Raw genomic sequence first — 16,226 nt, forward strand, 5'->3', positions numbered from 1 at the left:
TCACTTACGATAATCGGAACCGATCATCCTGCCTGTGTGATGCGTTATGACTGATCAGGCCCAGTCAGTAGAACGTCAGGACTGCTCCGATCTAAAATCAGACATATTCATCATGTTGGATTTTTTTGGCTCTTTTATAGCGTGTGTGGTTTTCCCTGACTGGGAGCGAGAACGCTGTTGAATGTGACAGGTAGCCAATCAGAAACCGCAGTGACATAAGCACGGAGGGGAATCCCAAACACCTGATATGACACAATTGAGAGTCCGGTGGACATCAGAGATGATATGTGGAAACAACATGAATGTTTATTCAACATTTCATACAAGTAATATCAACAAAAATGATAAGGAGAGGAACTGGAGCAAAATTGCTAACGCAGTTGTTAAACCCTGTAACTTTTCAGCTATCATTAAGCTGACAGTTATAACAATAAGTTTATTCATTCAACCAGAGATTGGCCCTGACACTAGTCACGATGCAGCTGTGACTCGAAAAAACATTATTTTGTACAAAAGCCTGGTTTACAAGGCAAGATTTTAAAATTAGTGTACTTATCTATTATTTTGTAGTCATTGTTTTCAATGTAAACTTCAAAACACTAAATATATAATTATATAATTAATTGGTGACACTAAATGAAACGACAGAACAGAAAACAGTCTAAACACAGTGTAAGAAAAATGTTAACTACAAAAAATCATCTCACCTCCATACCATAGTGCAGCAAATAGAGCGGCTGCTCCCGCCGTATTTTATCCAATGCCTTTTCTTTTTGTTGGGTCTTTTAAAATGAGTCCACAAACTATCTCTACTGCTTCTACATCATCATCTGTGGTTATTTACTCTAAATTCACGTTTGGTATGGAGAATGTTTTACGAGATTATTTTCAGGAACCGGGATGTTCGTGAGTGAAATCGGTTCATGTGTACAAAAGCTGCTCCTGTCGGACGCACGAACCGATCGAACCTGTTGTACTTTTATTGGCTCGTGTGGTGACAGAGGTTTAGAAAATCTGTCTACAATTCTCAAATCATGCTGTGTGAACCAGACTTAAGACTCAGAAGCTCCTCTCATCTCGTCCACTGCCCTAACGCTCTCTGACTCTGGTCGTTATGGTAACGTTTACACATCTTTTCAAAATAAGATACAGATGCGCCACAAAAACTAACATTTTATTTTCATCAAAATTTTAACTCACAATAATGACAAATCAATGGGGCCCTGAGCTTGTTTCTCTGCAATAAGACTGTTCCATCTGGAAGTGATGAGAGACAGTGTGTCAAAGTGCGGATGAGAGGTGGTGAGGTAGACACTGTAGACCCAGGTTGCTGAGTTGTTGATGATGGTTTAATATGACAAAGATTACAAAATCCATGCAGCACAGGTGAGCAATCTCAATCTCTGGTTGAGCACCTAGCCTTTGCTCACCTTTTGTCATTTTTTGTCTGGTAGCAGACAAAGACAACGACACGACACGACAGAATAGACAAGGACCCGACAAGGAACAAGAGACTCGGGTGGATTTAAATACACAGGGGGTAATCAGGGAACAAAAGACACAGCTGGGAGCAATCAAGGTGTAGACGGGACAACACAGAGACTCAACTGAACACAGTAACATAAATAAACACACAGAAAACACAAATCCTCACACAATGACACCCAGATGCTTATGCAGATCTCTTGAAGTGGCGAAGCAGTTTGAAGGCTTCATTGCTTCATTACCGAGCCGGTCGCCGCATATTATGCAGAGCTGGCTTGGAATGTAGGAATAACCTACTGGGATAAAGCCACTCTCATGTCTCTTCTCTGGGGTTTTCCCCTTCGCAAGAAACTTTCCAAAATGTTTCTTACTCATTTTGCTGCTTGTGGGCTCAATGTTGGTGCGCAAGACGTAACCGAGACAATACAGTTAAAGGATTTTCAAAATAAATGCAACCCCTGATCAGAACACAGATCAGTATTGCTATTGTAAAACACTAGAACATTTAATCAGTTTATTTCACAATAATGGAATAACCCAGATGTCCCCTCTGTGAAAACTCGGACTATGCTAAAATATAAACCCGACCTAAACTAGGTTGACCCACTTCTATGAACTTAGCATGAACTATGATGTGGGAATTTTTCAGCCATGATTCGAGAACACACATTTTCAGTCTGAAAGCAGGACTTCATGTCTTTCTTCTCAAAACTTTTAATGCTTGTACTCAAAACTTATTGCACTCAGAGCTTGTCTCTGCTCGGCGCAAATCTCCACTTGCAGAACTCTCTGCTTGCTTACGAAACATTTTCTGCTTGCTTTTGGAACAAAAATGCACCGTGGCCTGCCAACCTCTCAGCCAATAGAATGAAATATTGTACTTGGTGCGTTTGTTTCCTTCTAGCGGGTGTGCCAGTGTGGCTACTATCGACTGTAGCAACCTGCGCCACCCACTGGAGAAGGGAGAAACGTCAACCTCAGCTTTCTGCTCTGTGTTACACTGAACATCCGCCAGCAGTGTGCTACTGATCTCTAATAGCCTTCTGATCAACCATGTTACAACATAGTCATGACATGATATCAGTCTGTCTATCTATCTGATGGATTGTAGCTACAGCTGCCCTTGGGTAGGCTGACAGAAGCGAAGCTGCAATTTTTTGTCGGTCAGATGGTCAGCAGACAAGTAAGGTGGGTGACGTGTCTTCCCCAAGGGATCAAACAACAAGGGCGGGGCAGATCGGGAATTGAACCAGCGATCCACCGATCCTAGCACTATTGCCATCACCACCACATTACATCCAACAACACAACAACTTCGTACCATTGCTAAATTATTTTAACTTACTTAGATTTTTAAAAAATCTCCGGGAAAGTTTGGTTTTCGTCTGTTATGTTTATGGCCTTCAAGATGGCAGTCTTATCCCATCACCCACTGCGCCAAAGACTATATCCACAACAGTGACATCATATTCCAAAGCGCTATGCAATATTCTCATCTTGGGGGTGTGGCTGGGTAGCAGCAGGTTTGCTATGTTGAGAAAAAGAAGATGAATGAAGATGAAGCTTTGGAAACAAAAATGATTTGACAGCAGGACTCCGTGACTAAATAATCATCACAGTATCTGTTTTTTCGATGAACTGTCTACAGTCTGTCCAATTTCGTTATAAACCATGTAATTTTATTGCATGGTTTCTATAATGACAATAATGATTATTATTATTATTATTATTATTATTTTTATTAGAGCACAATTGTTGGCTATTTTATTGCAAATTGGAATTTGTATGCCAGTAAGTCCTGCAGTCCGTTGGATGAAATCTCCCTGCAGTAAATACCCACACCTAATAGTGTTCAAGAGTCACCAACTACTGGAAACACAAATGAGAAATAGAAGGCTAAGAAATGTGAATTTATTGTAGAGGATATTGTCATTCGGATATTTATCAATCATATTGACACTAGATGGTTTTTAAATATATTTAATAAAAATAATATATTTTAAAAATATATATTCCTTTAAAAATAAGTTTATCCATGCATGGAATGCAGAACTTTTAAGAAAATGGAAGCCAACCATTTTCTTAATGGTTGCAAATAACTGTGTTATTAACTACTAATAACATAGTAGTTATTTGGCAAGCATATTCATTTCATGCAGTTTACCTTATTTTACTTTCATTGCAGAAACTGTTTATTTCAGATTTTTTACAACATGTATATGCACATCTGGTAGGATCACAGTTTTTCTTTGTGTAAGAAATACACACAGTAAACTGACTGGCCTGAATCCTGGTAAGAAAACCTTGAGTAATCTAGCGAGGTAGTATCCAACACAACTTTGCTTAATGATGATTGTTAGGACAAAGATTAGCTAAAGAAACACAAAATATGTTGAACCTAATCAGACCTTAAAGGTTAAAAATTAAGTTAGTCAATACACTGAATGCAAATTGCCTGTTGTGAACAACTTGTGTCTTGAGGTGTAGTAAACGGTGACCTTCACTGGCCTTTCTAAACACAAGTACTTGGTTTAGAACGTTTTAGAACTTAGTACTTCAGTATGTAGTGCCTAGAAAGGTTGAAGGGAAGGAGAGGTACAAACCTGGTGAATCATAAAGTACAGACTATGAGACAGCCGGCTTCATCTAGCCTCCACATCTGCACACAACAGCCTTTAATCCCACACACTGCCAGATTAATTTTAAAGCCGCTTTTAGAGCTTAAACTCAGTGTCAGAACTCTTAATGCAAACCAACATGCAGCTAGAAATACAGATGTGCAAAGTAGAGCTTGAAAATATCACTATTTTTCTTCTGTGTTGAACAATTCTGACCAAATTTGTAATTAAATCACAGAGCAATAATTCATTTCTAGTTTTATAATCTAGATCCATACTTAGATCAACATCTGATCCATAACTTTGATTTTATTTATTTATTTCAAACAGATTTTCAAAAATAAGAAAACAAGCAATCAGTAGGACAGAGAAAACGTGCATACATAAACAAGAACAAAATAATTTGTTTCTCTAGCAATAATTTGTTCTGGTTTAGATTATTGTAACCATATATAAATATATAAACAAAATAAGTAGGACGTTATCCGAACAGACGGTGAAGAATAACCAGTGACCATTTTCATCCATTTTACTTTAAATTATCTGACCCTGGAAGTTAATTTTGCTATTTAGAAGAATAGCGACCCCTGCTGATCTTAAGGAGTCATGACAAAAATAAGCTTAATCTCCCCATTGTTTAGACCAGGTGTGTCAAACTCCAGTCCTCAATGCTGGTATCCTGCAGTTTTTAGATGTGCCACAGGTACAAAACACTGGATTGAAATGGTTTCATTTCTTCCTTCTTGTGTAGATCAGTTCTCCAGAGCCTTAATGACCTAATTATTCTGTTCAGGTGTGGTGCAGCAGAGGCATATCTAAAAGTTGTAGGGCAGTGGCCCTCCAGGACTGGAGTTTGACACCTGTGGTTTAGACTAAAAGTTGCTGTCTTCATGCTTTGAATGAGCTTCCTGTAATATTATGTTACAGAACAAATGTAAACTTTTCCTTTTAGTTAAGTCTCTCAGGCCTCTTGCATTAACAGAAATGAGTGAAAGTTCACTTTTCAAGTTAAACATAGAAAATGAATAATAATAAAAAAAGAAAAACATCTGAACAGTTCTTGGATGGGCTTTTTTATTTCTTTTTTTTTAAATTTCCTTTATTTAAGCAGTTAAACCCTGTTGAGATCTAGATCTCATTTTCAAGAGGGACCTGGGCAGAAGTTTGCGATACACAGCAACCTGGTTACAAAATAAAACTAATTAATACATATGCACAAGTACCTGAGAAGAAATTGAAGTGTAGGTAACAAAACTCTTAAAATAACAAAATTACCTGAACTCGGAAAAGTAATTTGTTTTGCATTGATAAATGCGTATGAATCTTTAAACGCCGCCTTTATCCCAGCTTTCCGTGCTTGCTTTGGGCCACACAGCCAGTGGTGCTTCCCAATCTTCTTTGGTGAGATCCTCAGCGAATCAGATTTTGAGCTCTCTCTGTCTTGTGTCTTCATCTTTTTCCACTTTTAAGCCATTAATATACAAATTTCCTTCGTCTTTTATAGTGGTCTGATTATTCAGCTTTTCTTTCTAAAGCTTGGGCTTTCTTTGTCAGTTCGCATTTGTGGTTTTAAGTTGTGTTATCTCTTTTTCCATCTTTTCGTTTCTATCTTTACAATCTTGGATTTTGGGGCTGCTAAACTCCACTGCTTTAGCTATATTTGCAGTGGAGAGCATGTTCCGTTTAATTTCTTCACCAAAGTTCAGCATCATTTTCTGTAGATTTTCAACTGCTTCTAAAATCTTGGCATTAGATGCATTTGAACTAACCACCTCGTCTCCCAATGTCTTCTTGTGTGGTACTGGGGGCGTGCGCCATGATGTTAAGGCATTTTTAGGCCCTTTGGTATTGGTGTCCATATTTTGTGGGTGTCAGTAGATGTAGATGTGTGTTAGCAGAGCCTTTTCAGCTTTTTTGTTAGCATTGCTATTAGCCATTATTGTTGTTGTTTTTCTCTTGACTGTTATCTTACACATTTTCACTATACGCTTTTTTTTAATTAATATTATTATTTCAGGTTGATACTCCTCTTTTGTGCCAAGTCAGGATTTCATAGATGTTCAACTATGTATTTTCTGAGCTTGCTACCCAGAGCTCTTCACAGCTCTTAACAATAACTTTATATTGTATATATATATATATATCTAGCATAGCATACGCAATCTAAAGTAGACCTGAAATAATATTTGAAGCATCTAAATATATCCATACAGTCGTTCCTACAGAAACATTAATGGAAGTGTTGCTTCTGGGAAAGTTAGCATTAAATGTTCCATACAGCAAAAATGTCTAGCTGCAATGCATGTACATAAACAGTGTGGCTCAGAAATTACAGGGAAACATTTCTTTATCAGTTGGTTAAAGTTAACTAACTTCAGTTAAACTGTGAAAGGAGCTCACCTGTGATTCAGAAATGTGTTGTCCTTCTTCTCCTTCTGAACGCGCAAAAATAGCAGAAATTTGATTTCAAAGACTAGCCGCATCCTGATAAGGACCAGGCCTACAGGGCTCTCAGCACCATGATCTAGCACTTGCTAGTTAGCAGCCTTAGCTAGTGCACTGGGACTATACTGTGGTGAGTTCAGGACACCACAGTATGCTGAGGCATTGCTCAACTGTAGGATCAGAGTTAAAAGAATCTTGCTGCAGATGCTGCTGGATCAAACAGAAATACAAACTAGATAATTCTTTGTTTACATGACAAATAACAGTAACTCCATTAACTGTAAACCATGCTGTTTAACACAATAACAAAATGAAAAACTCTCCAGATTATTCTCAACTAAGTTGATTTCACCATTTTTATGCTTTTGAATAACACTAGAATAGCTCTTTATTGAAGTTTCACAAATCAAATAAAGGTTTCACAAATCCGACACTTGGTTTTAAATATTCTGCTATTAGTTGAGAATAATCCAGTCCAGGTTTGAAGAGTCTAGGTGTTATTGTTTTTTAGCTAGAGTAAATTAAAGATGCTGACCGTAGTGAAAAATTATGTGGAAATGCCCTTTAGCCATTTCCTGAATTGGAAGCTGCATTTGGAAACCAACTTCAGCTTCGTCCAAGCAGCAGGGCCTAACATACAGTTCTCTTAATGTATGACAAATCTATGGGCGACATAAAATTAAACAATCCCAAATACATCATTTAATCAAATCCTCTCATAAATGATGGTGGCATCAGCTGTAGGAGTTTGCCCTACAATCGGTGGATCGCCAGTTCCATCCCTGGTGTCCCTTTGAGATTTCAGTTTGATATATGAAAGGCATTATACATTTAATAATTAAAAAAGAAAAGAAACCAAAATATCACACCAGCATTCTATTCTTTGTAAATTATTTTTGCAGTCTGGTTTAAGGTTTTACATCATTAATATAAACATCAGCAAAGTTTGTAATTTTGGCTGATTAATACCGTTAATTTTAGGGTAATTAGCTGCTGGCAACATTACAATATTTTTTTATATGAATTTTACAATTACTTAGATATTTACAATAGATTTCTGTGTTTTCTTCATTTCATGACCGTCAAAATCACTTGAAATATATTTTTATTGAGTTATTGTAATTCCATGTATTTTCTTCGGTAATGTTCTTCTTTATATTACGGTCAGAAACTGTTGATATTTTCCAATATTTTAACTGTGAAATTTACGGACTTTTTTTTTTTTACAGTGTTGACTTACGGTAATTCCATCTATTTTCCACGCTAATAAGATGTTTTGGATATTACGGTCAGAAACTGCTGGTATATTACCATTTTTCACCGTAAAATTTACGGACTTTTTTTTTTTTACAGTGTTGACTTACGGTAATTCCATGTATTTTCCACGCTACTAAAATGTTTTGGATATTACGGTCAGAAACTGTTGGTATTTTACCATTTTTCACCGTAAAATTTAAGGACTTTTTTTTACAGTGTACACTGTGTACACAATAATTACGCAAGTTGTAGTTCTGAGGATTAATTTTATTGTTTAACAATTACAGCGCTCTCGGCACTAGCGGAACAAGTCACCGTTGGGCTGGGGCTAATGACCGGGCCCTTTATAAATAATAAAGCTCATAATATAACTTTACAACATAGACATGCCTGCAACAGCAGGGCTTACAAGCTTCACCACCACAGAGAGCGACTCTGAAGTCCATAAAACAGACAAAGTATAGCAAACCAAGAGAACAACAGAAACTTCAGGTTCCGTGGTCACTAATGATAAAACAACACAAACTCAAAGCAGTTCAGCACCACGGATAGCGATCGGATAATTTTGACACTATCTATTTCAGCTCAGAGCCTGGAGCAGCTAGCAACTGCTGAAGCTAGGTTTATTGTTGATGCGTTGAACCAGGTATGCAGCAGTGCGTGTTGAAGCGGGCACATAGCGGCACGCGCCGAACCCCCCAGCTCGCGCAGCATGTCGCAGCGCCTCGTGCAAGGCCACCTCGAGTCTTAGTAAACAGGTGTTCTGACTATCAGTGCTACCGCGTCAGATTTTCCTACCATATCACGGATAGATAGCTAAGTCTATCTGTCGGTGCTACACATCTAAAACTTACGGTTGGTGGCCCTGAGGTGCAAACCACTACAACATTAACGAATAACGAAAACACTACAACATCAACAAAAGCACTACAACCGTTAATGAAAACGGAAAGGGTATGTCCCAGTTGGAGACCTGAGAAATCGCTGATTGGACAATAGGCATGAATACGTATTCGCTGAGTCCTACTTACGTCACCGCCATCTTGAAAGTGGCAGTGGAGAAAACCTGCTGTGTGGACTAGTTTCAACGGTTTTACTGTACAAAGTGGACCCACTGCCTTTACGTTATGTTTTTTAATTCATATCTTGAAATAGCAAATGCACTTTGAATTATGGAATTGTGTTAATACACTGCCTGGCCAAAAAAAAGTCGCCACCTGGATTTAACTAAGCAAATAGGTACAAGCCTCCTATTGGATAAGTACTGCATAGGCGATTATCTTTCAGCTGGCAACAAGTTATTTAACCCCAGCTGATGCAATGAGTAACTCCTCATTTCTTAAACAACCATGGCAAAAGACACATCCTATGGTCGTGGAAAAGACGTTAGTCTGTTTAAAAAGGGTCAAATCATTGGCATGCATCAAGCAGAGAAAACATCTAAGGAGATTGCAGAAACTACTAGAATTGGGTTAAGAACTGTCCAATGCATCATTAAAAACTGGAAGGATGGTGGGGAACCATCGTCTTCCAGGAAGAAATGTGGTCGGAAAAAAATCCTGAATGATCGTGATCTGCGATTACTTAAACGTTTGGTCAAATCAAATCGAAGAAAAACAACAGCAGAACTCAGGAGTATGTTTAATTGTGAACGCAAAAGCATTTCCACACGCACAATGCGAAGGGAACTCAAGGGGTTGGGATTGAACAGCTGTGTAGCCGTAAGAAAACCTCTAATCAGTAAGGCTAACCAGAAAATAAGGCTTCAGTTTGCTAGGGAGCATAAAGATTGGACTCTGGAGGAATGGAAGAGGGTCATGTGGTCTGATGAGTCCAGATTTACCCTGTTCCACAGTGATGGGCGCATCAGGGTAAGAAGAGAGGCAGGTGAAGTGATGCACCCATCATGCCTAGTGCCTACTGTACAAGCCTGTGGGGGCAGTGCTATGATCTGGGGTTGCTGCAGTTGGTCAGGTCTAGGTTCAGCAACATTGTGTGCCCAAAGAATGAGGTCAGCTGACTACCTGAATATACTGAATGACCAGGTAATTCCATCAATGGATTTTGTCTTCCCAAATGGAACGGGCATATTCCAAGATGACAATGCCAGGATTCATCGGGCTCACATTGTGAAAGAGTGGTTCAGGGAGCATGAGACATCTTTTTCACACATGGATTGGCCACCACAGAGTCCAGACCTTAACCCCATTGAGAATCTTTGGGATGTGCTGGAGAAGGCTTTGCGCAGTGGTCAGACTCTCCCATCATCAATACAAGATCTTGGTGAAAGATTAATGCAACACTGGATGGAAATAAATCTTGTGACACTGCAGAAGCTTATTGAAACAATGCCACAGCGAATGCGGGCTGTAATCAAAGCTAAAGGCGGTCCAACAAAATATTAGAGAGTGTGACCATTTTTTGGTGGCGACTTTTTTTTTGGCCAGGCAGTGTATGTTCATGAATACATCACTGTAAATGTATGTGTGTGTGTCCATCAATTAAAAACGATTTATCAGAATCAGCTGTATCAAATGTAATTATTGTGCCCCAAAACAATGAAATAATCACATCAAAAAGTTTGAAACGTTGTCCTTTGCTTTTTTCCCCCATTCCTATATAATAATGTATAGGATTGTGTCAGTGGCATTCATTAACTTGAAATATTTTTCAGAATGGCACTTTACAAAGTTCGGTCCATTTACTTGTATTAGCTTGCTGGTAGATAAGCCACTTTCAATATGGAGGACGCTATAACGTATCGCAACAACGGGCCGACCCGTTCAAGCGATAACTTCCGGTTCAAAAGCGCTGTCAGCGATTTCTCAGGTCTCCAACTGGGACATACCCTTTCTGTTTTCGTTAATGTTGTAGTATTTTCGTTAATGTTGTAGTGGTTTGCACCTCAGGGCCACCGTAAAAAACTGCTACCGTCATGTTTACAACCCGAAAACTATAGCTGGTTGTGTTAATGCTAAATATATTGGATAACATTATTTGAGTGACGGGACTGAAGTGGAAGCTTAAGAGTTATGCTTAGCATAGCATTGGAACAATTTATATACATGACGAAACCACAAGAAGATCACTTCCTTTATCTGAATATCCTACCCATTTAAAATGAAAAGCTATAGATGTATGCACTAATCCTTTTATTCGAATATCCTACGTTTTTAAAAGTATTTTAAATACAGAGGTGTTTGTAAGAATAAAACGGTATCAGACAGGGAAAACAGATTTTTATTGAAATTAAACACAGACATCTACAAACAAATCACCGCAACTCTTTTTTGCGCATTAATACATTGTATGGCAGACTTTATCAAATGCAGCGCAGCCATAATGTGTCCACCGAACTGCGCAGGTTACTGTGCTCCTGATATGATAGGATATTCTATACAGTACACTAACATTACACACACAGCTTCAATCCCACATAGTATCGTTACCAATCTATTTAGCAAGGTTTAATAAATAAAAAAGTGTAATTAAACTAAGACATTTTAAAGTATAAGGACAAAATAGCCCACAAAAGAACGTATTTTGTCCTAATTAACCTCCAAACAAATTACAGTAGTAACGACATTGCAGACAGCAAACTAAAGCTTATAAATATGTTTACAAGTTGCCTGTCAGTTAAACTACAAACATTCAGTAATAGCATCATAATGAAAGTCAGGTATAAAATAGATTAAATAAAGATTACCGTAATCTTCGATTAAATAAAACCCATGAAACGAAACTTATTAAGTTTATATTATTAATTAATTTGGTCAATTATTAAGACTTAAAAGAAAGATTAGAGCACTCCTGTATGAGTTTAGAAGATGTCTGTAAAAGTGATGTAAACTAATTTTAGTATGTTTATGTTTTAGCTTATAAATATTGTTGGTTTTAATTTCATACTTTTATGTAATTTAACAGCTGTTGCCATGACCACAGATGAAGTGGAAAGTCACCAGAAAAAGCCAAAGCAGCAGCAGGAAGAAGCTGGCCAAGATTCTCAGCTGCATTGTCATGAGGATGACAACCTCCAGCCTCAAAATCAAAATTCTACCAGCCGTGGTCTCTCTCGCCTCTTCTCTTCCCTCCTTAAACGGCGTTCACAGTATGACAGTGAAGGAGGACAGAGAGAGGATGAGGAAGATGAAGCTAAAGCTCCTATTGCTGATCCTGAACCTGAATTGAAAATAGAGGGAGAGGTTGCCTTGGACCAACATTCAGTCAGCAGTGCAGAGGTTCAGGTAAGCTGTGAAAATGCATTTGCTGTCTTACAGATGTTTTAGATCTTAAATTTTAATATAAGGCACAAAACAATTTTTTATAATGATTTAGTTTCTCGATCAAATGGTTCTACTCCAACCAGCCTTACCCTTGTAAAATTATGAACACAATTTGAGGGTTTCATTGTCACTTTGCAGACAATATCGAACAGGGTAGAACCTATACTGATAACTCATTCAGGATGTCACACAAAGAACCCAGAACAACATTTAAAGCAGGACATGTCTCCCCTACCTCTGTTGAACACTGTTACATGACTCAATAATAAAAAGAACCAGATTGGACAAAAATGTGATCTACGGGGAAATTGAAAGGCCAGAACTAATTGATCTAATGGTTTTCAGTTCCATAAGACAGCACAGGTGTTTTAGAGAATATTCTGTAGGCTGATAGGACAAATCTAGAATTTTTGGAGAATTTGTTTGCGTTTTGTAGGTGGAGTAAAACACGTGAAGAATTTCAGAAAAAGAACATCAGACCACTAATCAAACATGTGATAGAGTGATGGTGTGGTTCTGCTTAGCTGTGTCAGGATCTTGTGACAGATCCATGAATTCTGCTCTCTAGCAGAAAACTCTGAAGGAAAAGATTTGGCATTCAATTCTGACTTATGTAGCTTATTTAGTGTGGCAAACATCCATCTCTGAAAACCAAAGAGAGTTTTGGATTGGCCTAGCCTAGTCAAAGTCTGGACTCCCCTTGACATGGAGTGGCAACTGCTCACTTATACTAAAACCATGCAGTGTGGCAGAATTTATACACCACTGTATTGCCAGAATTAATACAGAGGTGTATTGCCAGAATTAATACAGAGGTGTATTAATTCTGGCAATACAGTGGTGTATAAATTACACCACTGTATTAATACACCACTGTATTAATTCTGGCAATGAGTCTGTTACACAATAGTGAACTGTTGATGGTAGTCGTGTCTGCCAAGGTGGCACAACCACTTAATAGCTTTTGGAGTCATTTCTTTTTTATGTAGGACCAGCTTGTTTGGATATCTTTTTTCCCTTTGATAAAATTTGTTTCTTGTTTTTACATAGTTTTTTTTGTCTAAACATAAAATTAGTTTCATCTGAAACATTTAACTTTCATAAAACAAAACTTATAAAGCACTTTAAGTTTAAATTAATTTCTGTTTTTCTGACTTATTAGCTAAATTAATTGTTATCTGGCTCCTTTAGAAAATGTGACAATATACGTTTCTGCCAAAATAAACCAGATGTTTATGAAACTGACTAAAATACAGATTTTTTAATATTGTTCTTTAAAGGTAGAACATTAATTTGACCCTCTTGCTTTCTGTATCTTCCATTTATATAATTTATTCCAGAAGAAACATACTCCTTGGAGGAAGTATGCATCTTATTAGCCATAAGCTTAATTGTATCTATATGTTCACCCATTACACTTCATTAGTTTAGTTTAACTCAGCCCCTAAAGACAAATGTAAAGCTGCCTACTGTCCAAACAAATTCTTAAAGAATTTAGAACAGAGTGTGGTACCATCATTAAAATTAAATTGTCAGGCTCTTCAGGCTGAAAAGAAAGATGCAACTGAGGACATGATTGGAAAGGTGAAGGAGAAGAATGACCAAAAGGGAGAGGCAGTGGTTCTGGACAAGGAGGAGGACAAAGAGAAGGAATTTGGTTCTGAAAGAAGGGGTAAGGAAGATAAGGAGAAGACAACAGAGGAGGAGGCCAAGACACCCAGAGCTCCACGTCGACCAAAGACACTGCAGATCAAAGTCACACTGCTGGATGACGCTCTGTTTGAGTGCGAGTTGGATGTAAGGATTTTTAACTTTTCTATGTAAAAAATGCTTTATCTCTGTTAGTTGGGTTATACTTCAGTGCAGAAAGGCTGTCATGCTGTTCTCTGACATTTCTAAACACATGTTGTCTAAACCTTATATAAACAAGTAAATGTAAAAAGTACAACAGCTAACATCCCTTCACTACAGTGACTTTTCAATTATAGGGAACACCAAACAGCATTAGGAATGTGAGCAGCACTGATTTCCAATGATGTCATGTGCCTAAACCGTAAAAACATAAAAGCAAAAATAAAATGTTTTTAATGCAAAAAGTGTTTTTAAAAATAAAAAATGTTTTTTTGAGCGTAGACTTAGATAATTACTACTAAAGAACACCAAGATTTAAAACTGCAGTAACTTTTATGAAAAAAAAAAATATATATATATATATATTTTACATATTTCTTAAGCTGACCATTATGTCATGACTAATATAAGAAAAATAATCTGTGAAAAAAAATGTTTTGCAGAAATACACCCCTCAGTCATCAGAGCAAGGAGGAGTGTCTTAGTGCTGTCAGTCATTGCTCCACCATCCACTTGTTCTCTGCTATGGGTCAGGAACTACTGTAAGGCTTGTTAGCATTGCCACCGATGATGGTGGATAAATGGTTTTCCAGAGTTGTTTTCTCCACCAATAGTACATTGAGCAGCATTGTTTGACTGCATTAAGACCCTCTTCCTGGCTCTGATTGGTTACTTTTGACTTGGTACACTATGACAGCATACAGTATATTTGCACAAAAATACCTGAAAACTCCTCAATGAGATCACATCCTCTCCTTTCCATCACAAATTGGATGACCTTTTATGTCCCAGTGTGATTCATAACAAGTAGTGCGAAGTGCAGATATACACCCAGGTAAGTAAAGCATATCTAGCAAAAATTGGAGCAAAATTTTTGTTTAAATTTAAACTCTTCTGATTAAATTTAAAATATTTCTTTCTCTTGATGAAGTCTTCTTAATGCTTTGCAGTACACACAATCTAATTTGTTAATTAGTTTAGATGTATGTGAGTGTGAACTTCATTGTCTTTCCATGTCTGCAAATATGTTAGAAACATGCCAAAGGCCAGGAGCTGTTCATGAAAGTATGTGATCACCTTAACCTTCTGGAAAAAGACTATTATGGCCTGGCCATCTGGGAGACCCCCACTATGAAGGTGAGAGCACTTATCATAAATCTAACATTTTCTTTCTACTCCATTCATACAAAAGAGTATCTTATAAAAATGTATTGAATAAATGAACCTGAGATTATTGTATTCATGGAGATTTAATAGACATCATACATTCTTCTTTTGTTCTGACAGACTTGGATGGATTTGACCAAAGAGATTCGTAGGCAAGTGCAAGGTGAGCGAAATATACAAATAAATTGCAGATTCTGTTTTGACTTCTTTGCATTATTATATACTTATTCCAAATCACTCTGGATTTTGTTCTTCAGGGGCCAATTATAATTTCACTTTTAATGTGAAATTTTACCCACCGGATCCAGCCCAGTTGTCAGAGGACATAACAAGGTACATCATGCATCCTGCTGTTTAGTAATTGGAATGTTATTGTATTTAAACTTCCCAGTTTTGCCCTAAGGGAGGTAAATGTTAGTGATTTGATGAGTTCTGTCATTTAATTTACAACACCACTTCAAACGGCAACAAATTAAAAGGTAAGAGTTTGATACAAAAAGTCTCTTTAGAGTTTGAAATGGAGCTGCAAGTCAAATTTGAATTATGCTAACAAGTGAAATAAATTTGAACATAAAAAGGACTGGTTGATAAGTTTCAGGTGTTGATGACATAATCCTAAAATGTGCAGTACTGGCTCCAGCTATACATAGAAAAAAAACAAACTCCTGTCTCATTAGTGGTGTTTTTATTAATTTCTTCCACTCCATCATTTAATGAGTTTCGTGTAAATTCGAACCCTGTTCAATTTCACTGCTGTATTTTTTAACTCCTACACTTAAAATAATGAAAGTTTTGAGTTAACATTAATGTCTGAAAAATAGCACAGCAAGAAGTGTGTTATGAAGACAGTTATGACAAGATAGGTCCATGCTGTGGGAATATCAGTTATTTTTTTACAGTAGAACTGTTAGATTTGACTCTTTGATTATGAGTTTATATTTATTTTCCGTTTCTTTAGTCTTACACAAATATTCAAGTAATGTTAAATACTTTCTGTGAAAATTCTGCTAATGAAAGCATTACTACTCACTGATCCTCCGATAAGGCTGTGAGTAAGGTGAACTACTTAGATTTTACAGTATATGTGGCTGGAAGATGCATAATAGTGCCCCTATAAGGA

General features: G+C 37.3%; 1 protein-coding gene and 1 long non-coding RNA gene across 11 annotated transcripts in view; both read left to right on the forward strand.

Moving 5' to 3' along the window:
* Nucleotides 1–16,226, forward strand: part of LOC116731892 (uncharacterized) — a 187,411-nt gene that overhangs the window by 125,535 nt on the left and 45,650 nt on the right. The window lies entirely within an intron of this gene.
* Nucleotides 1–16,226, forward strand: part of epb41a (erythrocyte membrane protein band 4.1a) — a 70,935-nt gene that overhangs the window by 5,330 nt on the left and 49,379 nt on the right. For all 10 annotated transcript variants that reach the window (XM_032581738.1, XM_032581745.1, XM_032581739.1 and 7 more), the window contains exons 2-6: nucleotides 11,730–12,049; nucleotides 13,625–13,885; nucleotides 14,972–15,076; nucleotides 15,227–15,269; nucleotides 15,364–15,439. In XM_032581738.1, the coding sequence (XP_032437629.1) occupies nucleotides 11,738–12,049; nucleotides 13,625–13,885; nucleotides 14,972–15,076; nucleotides 15,227–15,269; nucleotides 15,364–15,439 (797 nt within the window). In that variant the 5' untranslated portion in view covers nucleotides 11,730–11,737. The remainder of the gene's footprint in view (nucleotides 1–11,729; nucleotides 12,050–13,624; nucleotides 13,886–14,971; nucleotides 15,077–15,226; nucleotides 15,270–15,363; nucleotides 15,440–16,226) is intronic.

The sequence above is a fragment of the Xiphophorus hellerii genome, chromosome 13 (assembly GCF_003331165.1).
Source record: "Xiphophorus hellerii strain 12219 chromosome 13, Xiphophorus_hellerii-4.1, whole genome shotgun sequence".
NCBI lineage: Eukaryota > Metazoa > Chordata > Actinopteri > Cyprinodontiformes > Poeciliidae > Xiphophorus > Xiphophorus hellerii.